Here is a 20,530-nt window from a genome sequence, read left to right as displayed (position 1 = left end):
TTGCACGCCAAGGAAACAAAGCCTCCAAGGGTCTCCCATACGGTTTCCCCCAGGGAGCGGGCGTTCAGCCTGCGTAGCTCTGTGCTCCCAGTAGCACCAGCAGCATGGGGCTGTGCAGCTTGGGACGCTGATTATTTTCACTTGCACTGACAACCCACACTTATGTGCCTTTATGATGGAAACGCCAGAAGGGAGGGGACAGTCACCACTCAGCAGCGGCCCTTTCTTTGCCAGGTCACACCTGATAGGAAATGCCACTGCCCCACACCTGAGCGGGATCCCCTTGTCCACAGGCTCCACATCGCCTACAGGTGTTTTTGCCTTTATTGTCTGAAAAAAAATAGACATGACAAAACCCACTTTCACTCACTCAGGAGAGTTTACTAATGCCAAGTGTGACATTGCTGGTCCCAGCAACACGCACGAGCTCCCGTAACTCATGCATGACGAGACCCAGAGTGGATGTCCGTACAGTCCTGTCTGGTTCTTCAGGGCGCAGATTCCTGCCCATATCACTAAAGGACAGAGCAGAAATCAGGAAACGCACAGGGAGACAGCACCTTGCGCAGGAACAGAAGGAGGTCGGCTCTCAGGACAGTTGTGTCTTACGAGCCCAGACGTCCCTCCCACTGTACAGATGGGGCAGAACGCCAGTGGGCCCGTCTGGACATGATTTGCCACCGTTTTGTCTGAGCACCTGCTGTGCCTGGGTGCTGATGACCCCAGAGCAAGGTACAGGCGCTCGACATCAGTGGGTCTCAACTGCTGGGGGTCAGAGACCTCCTCATAATCAGAGGGACGTCATGGGTTCCAGCACGAAACGTGTAGTGAGGGACCCACACGCATTTCACAGCAGACGTTCTCGCAGCCCCCCGTGCCCCTCATGTCCACGCCCCCATCGACTTCTGCCTGGCTCCATCTGCCCCTAGTGCTGTCTGTCCCCCATCTCTGTCTGTCCCTCGTCTGTGTCTCCCCTTGTCTCCATCTGCCCCGTCCCAGCTGTCCTCCCTGCTCTCTTCCTGTTCTGAGCCCGTGGAGGCTGGGCTCTGGGGCTGCATCGTCCGACCTCTTTGCTACTGGACTGCAGTGAGGTTCAGCCCATGGGAGGCTCCCGAAGGAGACAGGAGGTGGGAGAAGAGACGTTCCTGGGGAGGGTCCTCTCTTGGGCCTCCAGGCCGGGGGTGGCGGCAGCCTCACTGTCACCTGTTCCCGTGGTCCCCTGGGTCCCCCCGCCGTCCCAGCCCCTGCCTTCCACCAGGCACATCAGACCTGTTTCCACTGGGTCCCTGACCCCTCTGTGAGCCCCACTATGCCCTCAACATATGTCCTGTCTGACACATTGTCCACTCTTCCTGCTCCAGGAAACAGACACTGAGGCCAATCTCCAGATGGCAGGTGGTGGTGTCTCCTGGAAGGGTCACCCTCCAGGCTCTGGAGACACAGACCCCTGTCCACTAGCTGCGTGACCTGCCGCCAGGGACTCACCAGCGGCAGGCACTGGGCGAGGATCCCGCTGCGGGGGATGCAACGTGGGGGGCTGACCTCGGTGAGCAGGATGCAGCACTTGGACCTGCACTCACTGTGGTCACTGCACAAGGCCCCATTTGGCTGGAGGTACACAGAGGCCAGAGGTCACCCCAGACGCCTGGAAATCCGTGCACCCAAGCAGGCGACCCCCCACCTGTGCACCTGAGCAGGCAACACCCCCCCTGTGCCACCTTGTAACCTGGCCCCAGCAGGCACCTCCCCTGCCCTCACCTTGCGCCACTGCAGGCACTGGTAGAAGATGGTTCTGGGCATGCAGAAGCGGAGCGCGCTGTTGCTGTTGGTGACGCAGCAGCTGCTCTGACACTCCCCGTGGTCCAAGCACGAGTGCCCGGTGGGCTGCAGGGGAAGGAGGTCTAGCCCTTTCTGCCTGCTGGCCCTCCTTCCCAGAGGCCCGTGGCCCACCCGCCCCAGGACGCACCTTTTGCCAGGACAGGCAATGTAGGAAGAAGGTCTGGGCCGTGCAGAACTTCTGTGGGTTCAGGCTGTTGACTGCACAGCAGCCACTCTGGCATTCCAAGTGTTCTTTGCAGGGCTCGCCGATCCCCTGCAACGCTAGGGCTTGTGTCTCTGCTCCTGGGGCCGCTGCAGACCCTGCTTCTTGCAACGGCCACTCCCTGCCCTCTGCCTCCCGTGTCCTGCCCGTGCCCCACCACCTTTCAAACACAGCTCGCCTGAGTTTTCTGGAACATTCACAGACCAAGGTGGGTGGAAGGCCAGGACGGCCTGTGGAAAGGGGGAAAGGGAGCTAACAGTTGTCTGCGTCTGTCCTGAGCGATGTAGACAGAGGGTAAACTGAGGCACAGAGGATGGAGGAAGCTAGGGAGTCGCCGAGCAGCAGGGCAGGCAAAGGGCTTCCTGGTGCTGTGCCACGTGACTCATGTGCTCACGTGTCACAGAGATGGTCAGTAACAGGCCACAGAGACAACACGGAGCTGCACCTGAGGGTCAAGCCAGGTCTGCCACCCGCCCGCAGCTGCCACAGTGAGCGCGGCCTTTGACCTCGGTTCTCAAACTTCTTTTAAAAACTCACAACACTACTGGGGGCCCCGGAGAGCTGCTGTGGGTGTGGGTTATGTCTCCTGTGTCCAGTGCAGTGGACGCTAACACGGAGAGAAGCTTTACATATTCATGTATTCATTTAAAAATAATAAACCCACTCCATGCTAATATAAAAAAGATTGTTATGAAAAATTGGTGTAGCTTTCCAAAACAACAAAACAAACCGTGCTCAGCAGAGTGCACCTGTGTTCCAAGCTGGCTTCTCATCGTGGTCTCGATTCTGCCTGTTGAGCTGTCTCACACCCTGTGACCCCGGGGTGATGCCACCACACGCTTGTAGAAGCACGAGGGTGAGCGGGCAGAACACCTCTTAGCACCCTCAGATCGTAACTGACCTGGGGACCCTCCAGAACGGCCTGGAGACTTGGGGTCAGAGCCACTGGGAGCTGCTGCCTGGACGCTGGAGGCTCTTGAAAGGGTTTTCAGACGGAAACCGTTTCACTTTGCTTTTCTGTAGAGATCCTACCGACCGAGAGGTGGAGCCAGGATGCCGGGTTTGCAGGTGAGAAATAGGGACAGAGGAGGGGCTAACTTCTAGGGTGGGCACCCCAATAGCAGGAGGGAGCATGGGGAGCGTCCCTGGGTGTACGTGCGGACGAGGCGGGGCTGTCCTCACTGTCACCTTTATTCACAAGCTCACACTGCCTCCTGTCAGACCCTCGTGCTTGTATGTGGCCTGGTGGCCCCTCCTTCCTCCAGGGAGACCCTCAGCTGGGCCATTACCATCCTGAGAGCCACTTCCATCCTAGGACGTGGGCCACTGAGACCCGTTGGCCCCGTGTCAACCGTCCTGGAGGCTCGAGTGCACCTTCTTTTCCAGGAGCCCAGAGGGGGCTGGACACAGAGGGCACCTGCAGGGATGGGCAGGCAGCCCCAGGGAGCCCCGCATGCAGGGCTGTGGGCATGGAGCCTACCTTGTGGGACGGTGGCATGTATCTCTTCAGCGCCAGGAACACAGGCAGCACAAACAGCAGCAGCAGATGTCTAGCGTGTGCCATCGGGCCAGCCTGTCTATGCCCAGATGATCCTGGAACGTCCCCATGCCCAGGGCCACTCAGCGCCCCAACACACCCCACATGAGACCCACTTCCTGTCCCCTCCTGCTCCCAATCTTTCTCTTGCAAAATGGGTATTTTAAGATTTACAGACTTTACTTTCTAGAGCCATTTTAGATTTACAGAAAGATTGTGCAGAAAGTACAGTTCCCATGTACCCCTTCTCCCCCTGCCTCAGTTTCCCGTTATTCAGACCTTGCATTGGTGGAGTACGTTTGTTACAATTGAAGCTACACTGCCCATCACAATCACCAGAGTCTGGAGTGTACGCTCAGTGGGTTTGAACAAATGTGTCATGACACGTATGTCATTATGTGTCACACGGGGTCGTTCCTCTGCCCTAAACACCCTCTGTGCTCCGCCTGTTCACGCCCCACCCCAATCCCTGATCTTGTCACTGTCCCCACAGTCCTGCCTTTCCCAGAATGTCACAGCGTTGGGATCACACAGTGTGCATTGTCTCCGACTGGCTCCTCTCACTCAGTCACATGCACCGAAGGTCCCTCTACGTCTCTTCCCTGAGAGCTCATTTCTTTTTAGCACTGAGTGGAAAACGGATTTTGAACAAGGTTTTCTCCCTGGACGTCCAAGCCCTTCAGTTTAAGCATCTCTGTGGCTGGAGGGGCACTACGCCCGTCTCCCCGGGTCCACCTGCTGGAGGCCCATCCAGACCCTGACCCCGACCCTGACCCCGACGCCATCCACACCCTGGGTCCCAGTCCGGCCACGGTGGGGCTTGGGCTGGAAGCCCCCAGCACATGTGACGACTCCCTCTTCCAGACCCGACGGACTCCAGGAGTCTGAAGTTGCCCTCTGTCTGGGCCTGAACTACACATAGGCACTTGGCTGGTTGCCTGCTGTTCATAACTACTGGACATTTGGCCTCCAAGTTAGCCCCCAGTTCTTTTATTTTTTTAATTGCAGTTATAGTCACATAACATAAAATTTACCATTTGAAAGTGAAGAATTCAGTGGCATTTAGTGCGTTCTCAATGTTGTGCAACCACCACCTCTGTCTCGTTCCAGAATAATCCGTCACCCCACACAACAACCAGGCCCACCAGCAGTCACTTCCAATTGGCCAGAACCCTGCGGGGAGCAGCGAGACACCGAGGCCCCAATCCTAACACGGCCTTCACAGTTCGGCAGGGCTCTGGGGGCTCCCATGGGGCCATGTCACATCTTCCTGGCTGGGCTTCATGGGACAGCACGTTCGGGGGTGTCCCCACTGAACCATGAGCCTCACGCCCTTGTTTTCTGCTCAGCCCCTCAGGGTCCCCAGACGCCGACGTCCTGTACTTTCACTCCCTCCCTCACAGTAGTCTTTCCAGGCCCCCTTGGCAGTGCCCCTTGGCGTCTGCCAGCTCCAGACCCTGCAATGTGACTTTAGACCAACACTGGGTCCCGTCCGGCCTCTGTGGCTGCAGGGCCTTGGGGACAGAAACCTGGTTCCCCTTCCTGTGACCTGAGGGGTGGGCTCCCGTGATCCCATCATTGTCCCCCTGAATCTGTGGTCTCCAGATGATTTCATGAAGCCACACTCAACTGTCCCCTTCATTCTTTACTAGGGTATTTGTGTTGCAAAGTACAGTGAATTCTGTTTTTCCCAGAATTCCCAGAGCACGAGCCCGGGAACCTGCTGGCCGAGTCTGCCCCTATCTCCAGCCTCTGGTCATCCATCTGTCTTCTCTGAGACAGGAATTCAGAAACCGGAGCCTCCCAAGGAAGGGAGGGAGAGACACACGGTGACCTACTGCTGGGTGGAGCGGTGTGGCTGGGAGCACAGAGAGGGGCTGCCTGGGGGACGACGCCTGCCCACCCAGACCCACACAGAGGGTTGGGTTCTGAGTCCCGGGACGTGGCCAGAAGGCCCTAAGCCAGGTGGGGGAGGTGTCTGGGTGAGAAGACGTGGGAGGACTCAATGCACCTCACACAGGAGCAGCCCAGCCAGGATGACCAGGGCACTCACGGAATTTGTCAGCTGAGGTCCTTTTGTTCCCTCACAAATACCCAGAAATTACTCCCATCACCGGGAAGGGCCTCCGGGAGTTCAGCAACATGAAACATCTCAGAAAGGCAAGAGTTTAGTGACGTTTAGAGTTTCCTTATCAAAAATAGCAAGTCACGGGATGCACTGCCTCTCCAATTCTGGTTTTCCTGTAATTTTAGATTTAAATGGATCGACAATAAACCATAGCTCGAAAGCATCGCTAGAGCATTTCATCCAAAAGGTTTGCTGATTGGTTCCACAGAGACACATGGACGGAACCTTGGTTCTATTTTAATTGGCTGGCCCCCAAAACTGGCAAAGACGTGGAGGAAAGGGAGCAGGGGAGCCCTGGACTTGGCAGAGACACTACTGGCCCTCGGTTAGGGTTCACCTTTAAAAATGCACCCCAACTCTGCTTCATCGCGAGCGTGATAATGGTGCTTGAAAACTTGTCCCTCAATAAAAGCCTCCCAAAGCTGGGTGCCCCCTTATGGTGGGCGTGGCTCAGCAGTCAGGGTTTGCGGGTTTTCCCCACAACCAGCAAGTGCGAGCGAGGCCTCCCAGGGTGGCCAGCCCCATGGGGAAGGAAGGGCCTGGCTGTGGTCCGTCCTTGAGGTCATGCTCCTTTCTGCGCCATTCAGAAACCGCCCTTATGAGTCGCCAAGTACCTCTACGGTGGAACCCTAAACACTCTTTTGTCCTGGAGGCTGAATATGCATGACGCCAGGCCGGCCATAGAGCTCAGATAGAGCCCTGCCCCACAGCCGGCAGCTGCCAGCCCCGGACGCCACCACCTCTGTGTCAGTCGGCCCAGACTGGGTCAGCAACCACAGCTTCTTTGGTTTGTGCCACTTCCAAGTCAGGACCGGTCCCAGAAGCCAAATACGCCCCCTAACCAAGCACATGGGACCTGTTATCAGTCAGCTAGAGCTGCGTGACAAATGCCACAGACAGGCCGCTTAAACCAGACACTTACTGTCCTCTGTCCTAGAGGTGGGGAGCCTGAGATCCAGGTGTGGGCAGGGCTGGTTCCCCCTGAGACCTCTCTCCTTGGCGTGTGGACAGCCGTGTCCTCCCTCGGTCCTCACAGGGTCACCCTGTGTGTGTGTGTTTGTCTGTGTCCTGACCTCCTCTTCATATGAGGACCCCAGTCATATAGGATCAGGCCCCCCTCCCCAGTGACCCTGTTTTACCTTAATCACCTCTGTGAAGGCCCATCTCCCAATACAGCCGCTCCCGAGGTCCTGGGGTCAGGACCCAGCACATGGATTGGGGGACACAATTCAGCCTGTAATACTTCACATTTAGTTTCTTCCCACCCCTCCCCTCAGGGCACCTGGAACGGGCCTTTTCCACTGTCAGCGTCCCCACCCTCCTGCCTCTAGTCTGATCACAGTGATGGGCCAGCCCCCTGGCTGTGGAAGGCTCTGGATAAGCTTCCCACTCTTCCAGGCTGGCTGGCGTCCTCCTTCCTGCAGCCCCTTCCTGCTGACCACACCCCTTCCTGCTGACCACACCCTTTCTGCTGACCACACCCCTTCCTGCTGACCGCACCCTCTAATGACCACACCCCTTCCTGCTGACCACACCCTTCCTGCTGACCACACCCTCTAATGACCACACCCCTTCCTGCTGACACCCCTTCCTGCTGACCACACCCTTCTGACCACACCCTTCCTGCTGACCACACCCTTCCTGATGACCACACCCCTTCCTGCTGACCACACCCCTTCCTGCTGACCACACCCTTCCTGCTGACCACACCCTCTAATGACCACACCCCTTCCTGCTGACCACACCCTTCTGCTGACCACACCCTTCCTGCTGACCACACCCTTCCTGATGACCACACCCCTTCCTGCTGACCACACCCCTTCCTGCTGACCACACCCTTCCTGCTGACCGCACCCTCTAATGACCACACCCCTTCCTGCTGACCACACCCTTCCTGCTGACCACACCCTCTAATGACCACACCCCTTCCTGCTGACACCCCTTCCTGCTGACCACACCCTTCTGCTGACCACACCCTTCCTGCTGACCACACCCTTCCTGATGACCACACCCCTTCCTGCTGACCACACCCCTTCCTGCTGACCACACCCTTCCTGCTGACCACACCCTCTAATGACCACACCCCTTCCTGCTGACACCCCTTCCTGCTGACCACACCCTTCTGCTGACCACACCCTTCCTGCTGACCACACCCTTCCTGATGACCACACCCCCTTCCTGCTGACCACACCCCTTCCTGCTGACCACACCCTTCCTGCTGACCACACCCTTCCTGCTGACCACACCCCTTCCTGCTGACCACACCACTTCCTGCTTTCTGAGGCTCTGTGAGAGCCCCAGACTGGTATGAAGGGCACAGAGATTCCTGTTTATTTCCCTCACAGCAGGTTAAAAGTCTCAGATGCCCAGTCACATGATTGTAGAGAAATGACACCAGACAATGGAGCCATATAAACATTTTCCACGATAAAAGGGCAAACCCATAGCCATTCTATGAACTTTGTAAGCCGTGTCCATATTGTGTCAAAACTATCAAATATAATTATTATAACTACATGAAAGGTACATTTGAATCACAACTCAAACGTCTTTGATTTCAAACTTGCAGTGTTCTTTTTGTAGTTTAGACCAGGAAAAACATTTGTTCTGGTCTCACACCTCTTCACAGGCCGCCGGGAAGGTCCCAGGCCCAGGCAGGTTACCAAAGTGGGCACGATGTTCCTGACCAGTCACACAGCCCAGACACCACAGGGGCACACTGTGCCCGCGCGGGAAGCACAGTTTACAAAGGTCACGGCCCACCACTGTCTACCACTCACCACAGCCCAGAGGTAGAAGCCACCCAAGCGTCTGATGGACGGATGGACAAATGCAACGTGGACTTTCCACACAAGGGAACATCGTTCACCGTGAAGGAAGGAGACCCTGCCACAGGCTGCAATGTGGGTGAACCTGGAGGGTATTATGCTGAGGGAAATCAGCCAGACATCAAAGGAGTAATCCTGCAGGGACCGAGAGGGGTCAAATCCAGAGAGACAGAGAGCAGACAGAGGTGCCAGGGGCTGCGGAGGGCGTGGGGAGTGAGTGTCTAATGGGGCAGAGGGTCAGCTTGGGAAGGTGACAGTTCTGGAGATGGTGGTGGGGATGGTCACACAGCATGTGAGCGCCTGGTGCCACTGGACTGGACACTTAAAGGTGGCCATGATGGTAAATTTTATGTTGTGTGCATTTTATCACAATTTAAAAAAAAGTTGCAGGCACTTCTCACGGCCCTGGAGGCATAGTTGCTTCTGAACTTGAGGAACAGCTCATTCATAGCCCCTGGTTATGGTTCAAAACATTCTCACATGTACTTATGTATGGAGTCTCTTTTCTTGGATGTGTTTATAAATATCTCAGATGAGACATCTTTCCACAGTTTTCCTCACAAACATCAAAGCCAGGTGTGATGCCACAGCAGCTCACTTTGCCAGATAAAAGCTTGACGCCAAATCCTGCCAAGGACAGAACAAGCCCCTAAGCCCATGCTTTCCTCATAACCCTCAGACCGGTGCCCTGCTTGACAGAGGCATGGGAAGGCTGGTTTAGCCTCTGGCACCCCGAGAAAAGGTAAGTCACTGAGCCCCTGCAAATTTATACACAGGAAAACTGAACGTGCAGGTGTGAGATGGGGTGGCCCCTGCAGAAGGACTCCCCGTGGGAGCTGAAAACGGCTGAGGTATCGGGAACCTTACCTTTCTCTGGGGTCCCACCTGCTCCTGTGGGTAGAGGTGAGAGCAGCCAAGCTGTGGCTTCCAGAAGAGACTACAACCCCAAAGTGGAGAGTCACACAGACTCCCTGGGGCACCTCCTAACCCTCTTCTTCTTTCTCGTTCTGTCCCCGCCTTCAGCCCTGTCAGAAAGTCTTTCATCATTCTGCCTGAGAGACTGAATGGACAGTTCCCACATGAGAACCCAGGGAGCCAACCACAGCCTCTACCAGCCCCAGAAGCCACGTCCGCCCCTAACCAATCATGCGGGGCGTCCCCTCTCCACCTGGAGAGACTTTTCCACCACGGCACCCCAGCCCCACGGGCCTGCTCGCGGTTGGGGGCCAGCTCCCCAGCTCTGGATCAACAGCCTGTTTATTCTCATTTGGGAACATTGCTCTGTCTTCATTTATTTCTGCAGTTTGTTCACACTAAGCATGTACTGGCTTATTTATTACTGACCCTATGCCACGCCCTGTGCTGGGCTCTGCGGAGGAACAGACTGTGTGCCCCTCTTGTCACCTAGCTCTTGGTCTAGCTTGGGAAATGGACCTGTCAACAAATAGGTTACAGAGTGTGGTAGGTGACGGGCATTTCAAGGGGGGGTCCACAGGTGATGGGAGGATGAAGACGGAGGGGCAGGCCCTGGAGAACGGGCAAGCTAGGCACGAACTATCAGGGTTGCGAGGGTTTCAGGCAGGAGAGTGACAAGACCAGAGTGTTTTAGAAAGTCTGGGCACAAGGAAGGATAGGCCGAGAAGCTGGAGCTGCTGAATCGAGACGGGGCGGGTGGGGGAGGCTGGGTATTGATGGATGTGGGCGGTGAGGGAGCCATGGACTCAGAATGTTGCCTGGGTTCTGGTGACTTGGGGAGTGATGGGTTCGGTTTAGCAGTTTCCGTTTCCATTGTTGACTTCTGCCTAACAAAGCACCCAAAAACACGGTGGCTGAAAGGGCAACCTAGTGTGTCTCAGGGCTCAGCAGGGGTCACCAGCCCTCAGATGGCGCTGGGCTTCCTCACCCCCATGCCCAGGGCCACAGATGGCTGGAGTCTGGGATGGCTGATGCCCGTCCTCCCGGCTGGCTGCCCCAGAGCAGGTGTCCAAGTCCCAGAGGACCTGAGGCTCTGTGGCCATGCAGGGCTCAGGCAGCACAGCATCAATCAGGAAGGAGCCCCGACAGCCGGGTCAGCACCGGAGCAGAAAAAGAAAGTCATCTGAGCCGTAGTGAAACCCCAGCAGTGACAGTGTCACCAGGGGCAGGCGGGGACTGGGGATGGGGTTTCCTTTAGGCAGGGGGACGAAATGGTTCTAAAATTAGGTCGTGCTTGTGAACACGGTGCTGTAAACGAGTGTGTTGTGTGGCGCTGAGCTTCGTCTCAACAAAGCTGCCGAGGGGACTACTTAGAACTTGGCTGATTTCACGTTGCTATTCCTAAATACGTTTTTAAATCTGTTGTTGCCAGGGAGTAATATTTTCTTTTAACCAAAGGTTTTAGAATTCAACTGAACAACTTAATTTTTTTACTTGTAAAATGCCTTTTTAAGTAAAAACCCATTATGAGACTCAGTCCTCCTAAGACTCATTTCTTTAACCTATTTAAATGTATTTATGCAAATTATAGATTTTAATCAACACCTTAGCGGTTGTTACAAATTCTGTGGTTTTTCCCCCAGCCTGGAGAGCTTGCATGAGGCGTTTCCACTTGATTTCTGAAATTTCCCTTCTAGCTTCGAGACACCTTATCTAAATTTCGCAATAAGCCTTTGGGGTCTCCCCAAACCAGCCACATACAAGCTTGGCTCTGGGTTTGGAAGACCACGTGAGTTCTGGTGGGGGAACCCTCCTCACGCAAAGCTACTTCCTAGGGATACTCGTAAGCTCTCCTTGTCACCCGACATATATTCCTAAGGATGCAGGGCAGAAAAGTCATCTCAAATAGTAAAAGAAATCCTTAAATTCTTGGATAAATTGAGATTATATAGCATACCATTTCTTCGGAGAAAAGATAAGGAGAAAACACTACGTATATTCAGCAGGGTGGTGCTCCGCCCCATGGGAAGGTAACAGCAGTGTGACGTGGGTTTCTCTGAGTCACTGGAATTCAGACATTTCATCCAGACTTTTCAGGTGTGCACCATTTTCTAAAGTCATCTGGCCTCGGCCCCAGCAAGTCCTAGCAACCTACAGACGCAAGTCTTTGTTCAAATCAGATCATTTTCTTCAATTACTCTGATCACTTCTCCCTTTCTGGTCGTCTGTGACTCTGTCTCTGGCGCCTGCCCTGCACCCGTCTCCTGTGCTCTGCGCTGATCCGTGGTGCCTTTCCTTCACTTGGTTACCCAGGTGAACATGCTCTACTTAGTTCATCGAACCCAGTCATGATTTGGGCTCCAGAAGATGTTTAGTGCTCTAACCGCACCCACTGCACGTTCTCATCTCAGCCTTTTTGCTCCAGGGTCACCTCCCGACCTTTCTGTTAGTGGGAATCACCGTGCCCGACATTGGGCAGGGATGTGTGCCTCTCCGGGGTATTGGGTCAGGCTGCTAGTGGGCCACATGCAGTGACCAGCCTCCGGCCAGTGGACAGCACGCACCATGTGCCCCTGTGACCCGTAGCACAGACTGGCCAGCCATTCCCCTCCAAGGCACAGGGAGAAACCCTCTCTGCCGACAGCAGCACCCACCAAAACAATACTGAAAAAGAACAATGTTGGAGGACTAACAATTCCCCATTTCAAAACTTGCTACAAAGCTACAGTTAGCAAAACAGTGTGCTGCCAGAATAAGGATATACATATAGAACAATGGAAGAGAATAGAGTCCAGAAATAAACGCTATGTCTATGGCCAATTGATTTTCCACATGGGTGCCAGACCCTTCATAGGGTAGAGAATAGTCTCTTCAACAAATGGGGCTGGGACAACTGGACATCCCCACACAAAAGGATGAAGTGGGACTCCCACCTTACGTCATATGCAAAAATTAACAAAATGTATCTACAACTGAAATATAAACCGCTAAAACCGTAAAACTCTTACAAGAAACCAGGCGTACATTTTCATAACCTTGGACTTGGGAATGGATTCTTAGAAGTGACACCAGAAGCACAAGCAGACAGCTAAATTGAACTTCTTCAAAAGTAAGAACTTTTGTGCATCAAAGGGCACTACCAAGAAAGTGAAAAGACCACCTACAATGTGAGAAAATATTTGCAAACCACAGAGATAATCAGGGTCTAGAACCCAAAATATATTGAGAACTCTTACAACTGAATAACGAAAAGAGAAACAGCCCAATTTAAAAATGGGCAAAGGATTGGAATAGACATTTCTCCAAAGAGCTTATACTATTTCGCCCACGAGGAAGGCAATAACCAAATGAATGGAAAATAACAAGTGTTGGCAAAGACGTGTAGAAAGTGGAACCCTTGTACTTTGCTGATTGGACTGTAAAATGGTTCAGCTGCTTGGAACATGGTTTGGTGAGTCCTCAAAGTCAAACACAGAATTACCACATGACCCAGAAATTCCAATCCTAGGCATATACTTCAGAGAACTGAAAATAGGTGTTCAAACAAATCCCATACACGAATGCTCACAGCATTAGTGACAATCGCCAAAAGGTGCAAACAACGCAAATGTCTATCAGTGGGCGAACCGGTCAACGGTGGGAGATGCATACACTGGAATATTATTCTACCATCAACAGGAGTGACGCACCGACACACACTACAACCCAACAGGTCTCGAAAACATTATGCTCAGTGAAAGAAGCCAGACACAAGATAACAAATATTGTATGATTCCATCACATGAAACATCCCAAGCAGATAAATACACAGAGACAGGAGATGGTGGCTGCCAGGGTCTGGGAGGAGGGGTACCAGGCAGTGGCTGCTTCCGGGGCTTGGTTCTTATCTGGGGGTGATGAACGTGTCTGGGAGTTGATAATGGTGGTTGCACAGCAGTGTGAATACACTAAATTTCGCTGAACTGCTGACGAAACAATTGTTCATTAAAACGGTCAATTAGATGCTATTAAATGTCACCTCCAAAAAAGTAAAAAGTTTATCATTTTGTGAAAATATTATGATCTCTGGGATTTGCTCCAAAATAATGAGGGGGGCAGGTAGAGACCTAAAAAGTTGAAAACAAAAAACCTTTGGTTTGCAAAGAGAAAAAATGGATGGGAAGTGGCTAAAAAGCAGGGAGCTGATTCCGGGTCGGGGAGAGGGCCCGGCGCTGGGGCGCAGGAAGGAGCTAGAACAAAAAGGCTCCGACGCGAACCTGCAGATAAGCCAGAGGGCTGGTGGGGCAAAGACAGGCGTCCAGGGTTGTGTCTGAACCCCGGGGCAGGGATCCGCGGCTGCCCTTTGGAAATGGTCTCGCTGCACCTCAAACTTACATATTACGCGGTGATGGTATCCCAATAAAGCTGGAAAATACAAATATATATTTAAGTCTTGCCCTTCGGGTTCCGTGCGCACTGCCCGTCAGACACCAGGGGAGACGCGGAGGCAGCCGGGCGCTGTGCCACGTCTTCGTCCCCATCTGGAGAAAGGCTCCCTTAATGTCCTGCCCCAGGAACGCGCGGGCCTCCGTCCTTCCTCACGCCCTCCCCGCGCCCCCTGCTCGGTTCGTCCGCTGAGCCCCGAGCTCCGGGTCCCGCCTGGCGACCCCTGCCAGGTGCGCGGCGAGTCCTGGCCGGAGCGCTGCGGACCGGACCTGGGGAAGCCCCGGAAGGGGCGCCGCCCGGGGCGGGACGCGCGAGACCGCGCCCCCGGGAGGCGGGCGCCGCGGAGCCCACAGACCCGCCCCCAGCCCACGGGGTCGCGCGGCGTCCGAGCCTCCCGACCGTCGGAGCTCAGGGCCGCGGCGGCTTCCCGGGCGGCCGGGCGATGGCGGCTGCCGAGCCCAAGGCCCCCGCGGGGGCGGCCACGGCCCGGCGCCTGGCCCGGAGCTGCTGGTCCGCGTTCTGGGACTACGAGACGCCCAAGGTGATCGTGGTGAAGAACCGGCGCCTGGGCGTCGTGTACCGCTTGGTGCAGCTGCTCATCCTGCTCTACTTCGTGTGGTGGGTGCGCGGGGGGCCGGGGACCCGGGGCGGAGAGGGCGCGGGGTCCCCCGGTGCAGGGAGGACGCGGGGTTACCCAGCCGCCTCCGGAGCCGGCCCTGCGCGTCCCCACAGGTACGTGTTCATCGTGCAGAAGAGCTACCAGGACAGAGAGACGGGGCCGGAGAGCTCCGTCATCACCAAGGTCAAGGGCATCACCTCGTCCGAGCACAAAGTGTGGGACGTGGAGGAGTACGTGAAGCCTCCCGAGGTGCGTTCCATCCCCCGCGCACCCTGAAGGTGGGACCGAAGGGTGGCCGAGCTGCCCGCGCCAGCCGACTGTCCGCTTTCTGAACCCAGGGGGGCAGCGTGTTCAGCATCATTACCAGGATCGAGGTCACCCCCTCCCAGACCGTGGGGACCTGCCCCGAGGTGAGGTCGGGTTCCGGGCCCGGGAGGGCTCTGCCGGGACTGCCGCACGGCCCGAGCTGTGTGCCTCGGGGCAGAGGGTGTCCGGGCCCTGACCGAACCGTATCCTCCCCAGAGTGTGAGGGTCACCAACGCCACCTGCGGCTCCGACGAGGACTGCGTGGCCGGGCATCTGGACATGCTGGGAAACGGTCAGTGTGAGCCCGCTGGGGGCCAGGGCTGGGCGCGCCCCTCACCACCTGAGCGCATCTGCCCACAGGTGTGCGGACCGGACGCTGCGTACCCTATTATCACGGGGCCTTCAAGACCTGCGAGGTGTCGGGCTGGTGCCCCGTGGAAGACGGGGCTTCCGTCAGGTGCGCCTCCCACCCACCTGAAACCCAGCTCCGCCGCAGCGCGTCTCTGTTCTGCTCCTGTCCCCTCAGCGACCAGAGCCGGGACGTGCTGGGGGGGGGAGGGGAGGCAGGCGGTGCAGCCAGGGAGGCTGGCGGGGAGGGAAGGGGGAAGGCTAAACGCACCCAGTCTCTGCCTCCTCAGCCAATTTCTCGGTAAGATGGCCCCCAATTTCACCATCCTCATCAAGAACAGCATCCACTACCCCAAATTCCAGTTCTCCAAGTAAGAGCCCTCAGGGCCGGTGAGGTGGGCGGGCTGGGCGCCCCCTGCCAGTGGGTGGTGGGCGTGCCCGCTGCTGTCCCTCCCACCTGAGGCGCTGGGCCGTCCTTAGGGGCAACATTGAGAACCGGGAGAACGGCTACTTGAAACGCTGCACGTTCGATGAAGTCTCCCACCTCTACTGCCCCATTTTCAAGCTGGGCTTCATCGTGGAGCAGGCGGGGGAGAACTTCACGGAACTGGCGCACTGGGTGAGGGCCCTGGCGACAGTGGCAGATGGCTCTCCTTTCAGGTGCTGGCTCCTGCCTGCCCACCAAAGGTCCCCTCTCACAGAGCCCCTGTGCACTCCCTGCCAGTCCTGGTCCTGCTTGGCAGAGGACAGAGAAAGAGGATTGGCTGCCTCATCTGGGTGTGCATGGCACCTGCTAAATTATTGACTCCTGGTCACACAGCTGGCCGGCCCCTCCTGTCCTGATGCCTCAGAAGCGGGGCACTCACCAAACCCCCTCAGCCCTGACAGCCTCAGGGCACCCCAGGGCTCTTGAGCATCTCGTGTGCCTGCCCTGACCCCATCTGTGCCCACTTCTGGGCAGGGTGGTGTCATTGGGGTCATTATCACCTGGGACTGTGACCTGGACCTGCCGCCGTCCAAGTGCAACCCCAAGTACTCCTTCCGGAGGCTCGACCCCAAGCACATCCCAGCCTCATCCGGCTACAACTTCAGGTATCTTGGCCTTGGGCCCCCTGGGCTTCACCCATCCTGGCTGTGGGGCCCCAGGAGCAAACAGGGCAGGTTCCCAGAGGCCCAGGGACGCCAGCAGTTGGCGGAGTCTTGGAGCTGCTTCCCTCTGGACAGACAGGCATCCACCACAATGCTCCTCAGGCAGCCAGGGCTCGGGCATCCGGTCATTCCGTCCCAGGTTCTGATGTGCTTCTGGGCCATTCCGTCCCAGGTTTGCCAAGTATTACAAGGTAAACGGCAGCACCACTCGTACACTCATTAAGGCGTATGGGATCCGAATCGATGTCATCGTGCACGGACAGGTAAACCAGTGGCCCTGCCTGCCTGGGGTTCGGGTGGCCCAGGGCTGAGCTCTGTTGCCCCCACCACATGGCCTGCCCCGACGGTCTAAGGTGCCTCTTCTCCCAGGCAGGGAAGTTCAGCCTGATTCCCACCATCATTAATCTGGCCACAGCACTGACCTCCATCGGGGTGGTAAGGACGCATGCTGGGTCTGGGTGCGTGCGTGCGTGCGTGGGCCCTGCCAAATCCTTACCATTCGTCTTGCTGGCCCCAGGGCTCCTTCCTGTGTGACTGGATCTTGCTAACATTCATGAACAAAAACAAGGTCTACAGCCACAAGAAGTTCGACAAGGTGTGTACACCGAGGGAGTCCTCAGGTAGCTGGCCTGTGACCCTGGCCCTTGTTTTGGGCCAGGCCCCGCCCCCGCCCTGTCCCTGCTCCAAAGAAGACCCAGGCCAAGCGGGCAGGCCACAGGATGAGGGGCGGAGCCAGGCCCCGGCCTCCCCACCCCCACAGCCCCGGCCCCCCTGTGACCTGCCCGACCAGATGGTGGACGCTCCCGAGAGGGGTGCAGGACCAGGGCCGTGTGCCTCCCAGGACTCCACGCTCACGGACCCCCGAGGTTTAGCCCAGCTCTGAGTCCACCCCCACCTCCTGTCCCACCTCACTGGTGGCTGGGCCTGGCGGGGCACCACTCTGCAGCCCGAGCCAAGCTCTCTGGCCATGCAGCTGGGACCCCCATGAAGAACCCAGGCCCTGCCCACACACCTGAACGTCTCCTCAAAACTGGGAACCGGACACCCGTGCAACTGGGCAGTGGCTGACAAGGGGGCAGCGCCCTGCTCCCAGCTTCCCATCTGCCCCACCCCCTCCCCGCCCACAGCCTGGGACTACCTGCTGACCCTTTGCTCAACTTGTAGCCAAGAAACCACATGTCCAGAATCCAGTAAATCTCTGACCAGAACTTTCTGGCCTCATTTTTGGGAAAAGCATCTCGAGGCCCTGAAGACAAATATGCATGGATGGGTCCTGAGAGGGGCTGCTGGTGCTCTAACTGGCCTGTGCAACGCGGGCACATTTGCTGCCCTCCACAGCCAGCCAGGTCATGGTCACGTCTCATCAGGGGGCCAGCGGAGTGGGAGCCGGAGGCCCAGAATGCATGGGGACCCCGACTCGCCCCAGCACCCACCAGCTTTCTGGAGGGATTATCCCAGACCGCAGACCTCGAACACCAGAAAAGGGAGGTGACAAGGACAGAAGCCAGGAGGGAGGTGATGAGAGTTGTACCCAAGGAAAATGCTTAGGTTGCACTGTCTTTTAAACTAAATACTCTTCCCGGTTCTGAGGGACATGGCAGGGCGAGGCTGCAGGCAGCAGCTGGTCAGGTCTGTGGGTACCACAGCCGTGGATGCTACAGTGGCCATCACACTGGCTGCCTGCCTGGCCAGACCCTGCTCTGGGGGACACCACCAGTTGACTGGACAATGCTTCGTGTGGCAGTAGTGATGGCAAGTGAGGGGCCATGCCAAGGACCTTGCACAGGTCATCTCCCCTGTGATCTCATCAGTCCCAAGCTTAAGGGGAGGGATGGTTCAGACCCAAATCTGAATGTCGACCAGAGCTGGCCTTCCCACCTGCCCACACCTGACAACTGGGCTGGCCCCCCCTCGCTGCAGCCAACACTCCAAAGCCCCCACCCAGACACCCCCACAGACCCTCCCATCCTGTTACATTGGCTGCACAGGTCACCCAAATGCCTGTGACAGCCAGAGTGGCTCACAGATGTCCAGTTCTAGTGTTGGAGAAACTGGTTTTTCCAGTTGGGGCTGGGCTGCAGCTCAAGAACCACGGCCAGGGCTCAAGTTTCCTAAGCATGAGTGACCCAGGCCTCATACCCCAAATGCCCACCCCAGCTGGCCTCCAGGGAACCCCTGGGAGCCATGGAGAGGGCGGGGTGCCCAGCGCCCCAGGTCCTGCTGCAGGGAAGAGTGCAGGCCCCCCTCCTCCGCACCCTGTGACGTGATGCCCCCAGCATGGCTTCCAGGAAGCCTCCCTAGCCCCCCTCCTCCTCCACCCGGCCCTAATTTGATCTGATCTCCATCTGGGGCTGACTTGGGCTCCAGCCACCTTCCAGCCAGCGTCAGGTTTCCTGCGGCCATTTGGTCTGTCCCAGCCAGGCGGGCAGTACCCGGGGACCAACACACCAAACAGGCGTTAGCTACTGTCTTCTTCCTTCCAGAGACGAGGCGCCAGCACACACACACACAGACACACAGACACACAGGAGCATTTTAAGAAACGTAACATGCAGATGAGAATTCAAAATGTCACTGAGTGACAGAGCAATGAGCTCACAAGACGCACTTTAGCCAGGCCCCCATGGCCCCAGGCTGAGTTTGGTGGCCGCCTCACCAACTTGATTTTTCTTTGGCTGCTTCCACTCGCATTTCATTAAAAATGAGGCACAGAGTTGATCTTCCGTTTGGGGGCTCGTGACAGAACGTAGAACGGAGCTGGTGCTCAGCAAAGGCTTCCAGGGCACTGGGAAGCTGACCCCCAGCCTGGGCTCCAGCTCTGTGGACCAGGCTGATAAGCGGTGTGGTCCCACTTCAAAGGGGCCATGCACCATTGGCTCTCTGCACCCCGTACACAAAACCCTGAGCTTGGGTGCCCTGTTGGGCCACTGACCATCAGGAGGGCAGTCCCTGCAGGGTCAGACGCTTTGGACCCACCCAAGGCTGAGCAGCAAGAACAGAACGGTGCCCCCTCTTCTTCTTCCCTACCTCCACTGAAGAACCCAAATCTTCCCTAAAATCCCAGTGCTAACTAACACGCACTGGCCAAGTCTGTGACAAATGGCCCTCAGGGCCCTGCTCATATGAGCAGCCCTGTCCTGACACCCTCCTGCGTCCTCCATCCGGCCTGACGGGGACACCCCCGAGCCCCTGCTCCCCCGGGGTCTCCAGAGGCCCAGGTCCCTGCGGGTTCAGGTCTGTATGCTCCGGAACTGGCCCACACGCTGCAAGTGACTGGACGCCGGGAATGCAGACTCCCACTCAGGTGCCACCGCATCCTGGGTCTGGCCTCCAGTCACCCTCAGGGTCTCGGCTCGAACAGAAGACTCCCAGGGCAGCTGGGTGCAGAGGGGAGGGCAGCAGGGGCAAGGCTGTGCAGCAGCAGAGGCCACACTCAGTGTATTCAGCAAGAAATGGACCCTCGGGGCCGCTCTTGGGCTCACAGCTGCCCTGACCAGCACGGGGCCCGGGCACCTGCAGGTGGGGCCACTTCCTGCTCTGGCTGGGGTAGGCCGTGACCCGCTCCCCGAAAACTCCCTGAGGGTCGTTCTCCTTGAGGCCCCGTCCTGGACATGGCTGCGAGTTTGGGGAGCTGGGGCAGAGGGTGGGGACAGCGCCTGGCTTACTAATGGCCCAGCTGGGGGTTCTTCTCCAGCAGCCACTCCAGGGTCTCCATGAGGTACGACATGCCATAGTGCTGGGCAATGTTCCGGAAGATTCCGATCTGCTCCATGAAGACCTGCACGAAACCAGTCACCACCGTGAGACCCAGTCCCAGAGGAGGCGTAGGGACGTGGCCGAGGCCGGGCGTACAGGCAGAGCAGCAGTGGTGGGCGGGGCCCCACCTTGGTGTGGATGGTGAGGCTGAAGCCCCCGGCACAGCTGCAGTACGTGGGCATGTGGGTCTCCTTCACACCCCGGCACTTCAGGCAGACCTGAAATGAGGAACAGCGGTCAGGAGCCCCGTGCCCACGGCCTTCACAGCGGCTTTGTCCAAATGTGTCCTCGCTGTGGACAGCCGGGTCCTCAGGCTCCCTGTGTGTCCCACCAGCACCGGCTGCTTTGCTCGAACCCCACGCCTCCCTCGGGTCTCTGCTGAGGGGTCCCCTGCACCCAATGCTGGATACCTCCGTCTCTCTCTCACACACACACTTCCCATTGGTTCCCTTCACACTCCTCGCCACACACCCATCTT

The 20,530-nt window shown here is 57.0% G+C and overlaps 3 protein-coding genes across 7 annotated transcripts in view; 1 reads left to right on the top strand and 2 right to left on the bottom strand.

Annotated features, from left to right (window-relative positions):
- Nucleotides 1-399: 399 nt before the first annotated feature.
- LRCOL1 (leucine rich colipase like 1) lies at nt 400-11,073 on the bottom strand. 4 transcript variants are annotated; one of them, XM_033097237.1, is made up of 6 exons: nt 9,402-11,054; nt 3,522-3,614; nt 1,967-2,092; nt 1,759-1,884; nt 1,486-1,608; nt 400-515 (listed from the first exon to the last, which is right to left on the bottom strand). In XM_033097237.1, the coding sequence occupies exons 1-6, from the start codon at nt 9,579-9,581 to the stop codon at nt 513-515; spliced, it is 651 nt and encodes a 216-aa protein (XP_032953128.1). In that variant the 5' UTR covers nt 9,582-11,054; the 3' UTR covers nt 400-512. The 4 variants fall into 4 exon arrangements, with proteins under 4 accessions (XP_032953128.1, XP_032953130.1, XP_032953132.1 ...); XM_033097239.1 differs by lacking the exon at nt 3,522-3,614 and having other exon boundaries at nt 9,402-11,073; XM_033097241.1 differs by lacking the exon at nt 9,402-11,054 and having other exon boundaries at nt 3,522-6,894.
- A 3,196-nt stretch (nt 11,074-14,269) lies between these two features.
- On the top strand, nt 14,270-17,495 carry P2RX2 (purinergic receptor P2X 2). 2 transcript variants are annotated; one of them, XM_033097905.1, is made up of 12 exons: nt 14,270-14,492; nt 14,607-14,742; nt 14,832-14,903; nt 15,016-15,091; nt 15,160-15,256; nt 15,438-15,518; nt 15,628-15,766; nt 16,109-16,239; nt 16,469-16,559; nt 16,666-16,731; nt 16,814-16,891; nt 17,087-17,495. In XM_033097905.1, the coding sequence occupies exons 1-12, from the start codon at nt 14,317-14,319 to the stop codon at nt 17,177-17,179; spliced, it is 1,236 nt and encodes a 411-aa protein (XP_032953796.1). In that variant the 5' UTR covers nt 14,270-14,316; the 3' UTR covers nt 17,180-17,495. The 2 variants fall into 2 exon arrangements, with proteins under 2 accessions (XP_032953796.1, XP_032953794.1); XM_033097903.1 differs by having other exon boundaries at nt 16,814-17,495.
- Nucleotides 17,496-18,811: 1,316 nt separating this feature from the next.
- The window catches only part of POLE (DNA polymerase epsilon, catalytic subunit), a 41,926-nt gene continuing 40,207 nt past the window's right edge, over nt 18,812-20,530 (bottom strand). The window contains exons 48-49 of the mRNA XM_033098447.1: nt 20,181-20,270; nt 18,812-20,074 (exon numbers count right to left, since the gene is read on the bottom strand). Coding sequence (XP_032954338.1) covers nt 19,961-20,074; nt 20,181-20,270 — 204 coding nt within the window. The 3' untranslated portion in view covers nt 18,812-19,960. The remainder of the gene's footprint in view (nt 20,075-20,180; nt 20,271-20,530) is intronic.

The sequence above is a fragment of the Rhinolophus ferrumequinum genome, chromosome 25 (assembly GCF_004115265.2).
Source record: "Rhinolophus ferrumequinum isolate MPI-CBG mRhiFer1 chromosome 25, mRhiFer1_v1.p, whole genome shotgun sequence".
NCBI classification, from domain to species: Eukaryota; Metazoa; Chordata; class Mammalia; order Chiroptera; family Rhinolophidae; genus Rhinolophus; species Rhinolophus ferrumequinum.
Note: the sequence above shows the minus strand (reverse complement) of the source record. Positions and strands in the feature narration are given on the sequence as shown.

Excerpts from the sequence above, each read along its gene's own strand:
- LRCOL1 (XM_033097237.1), bottom strand. The coding sequence starts at position 9,581 with ATGATGAAAGACTTTCTGACAGGGCTGAAGGCGGGGACAGAACGAGAA. Across the intron at positions 2,093-3,521 it reads ACATGCCACCGTCCCACAAG|GGGATCGGCGAGCCCTGCAA; the intron begins GTAGGCTCCATG and ends CTAGCGTTGCAG. Across the intron at positions 1,609-1,758 it reads AGTGCCTGCAGTGGCGCAAG|CCAAATGGGGCCTTGTGCAG; the intron begins GTGAGGGCAGGG and ends GTGTACCTCCAG.
- P2RX2 (XM_033097903.1), top strand. The coding sequence starts at position 14,317 with ATGGCGGCTGCCGAGCCCAAGGCCCCCGCGGGGGCGGCCACGGCCCGG. Across the intron at positions 14,904-15,015 it reads CCGTGGGGACCTGCCCCGAG|AGTGTGAGGGTCACCAACGC; the intron begins GTGAGGTCGGGT and ends TATCCTCCCCAG. Across the intron at positions 15,257-15,437 it reads GAAGACGGGGCTTCCGTCAG|CCAATTTCTCGGTAAGATGG; the intron begins GTGCGCCTCCCA and ends CTGCCTCCTCAG.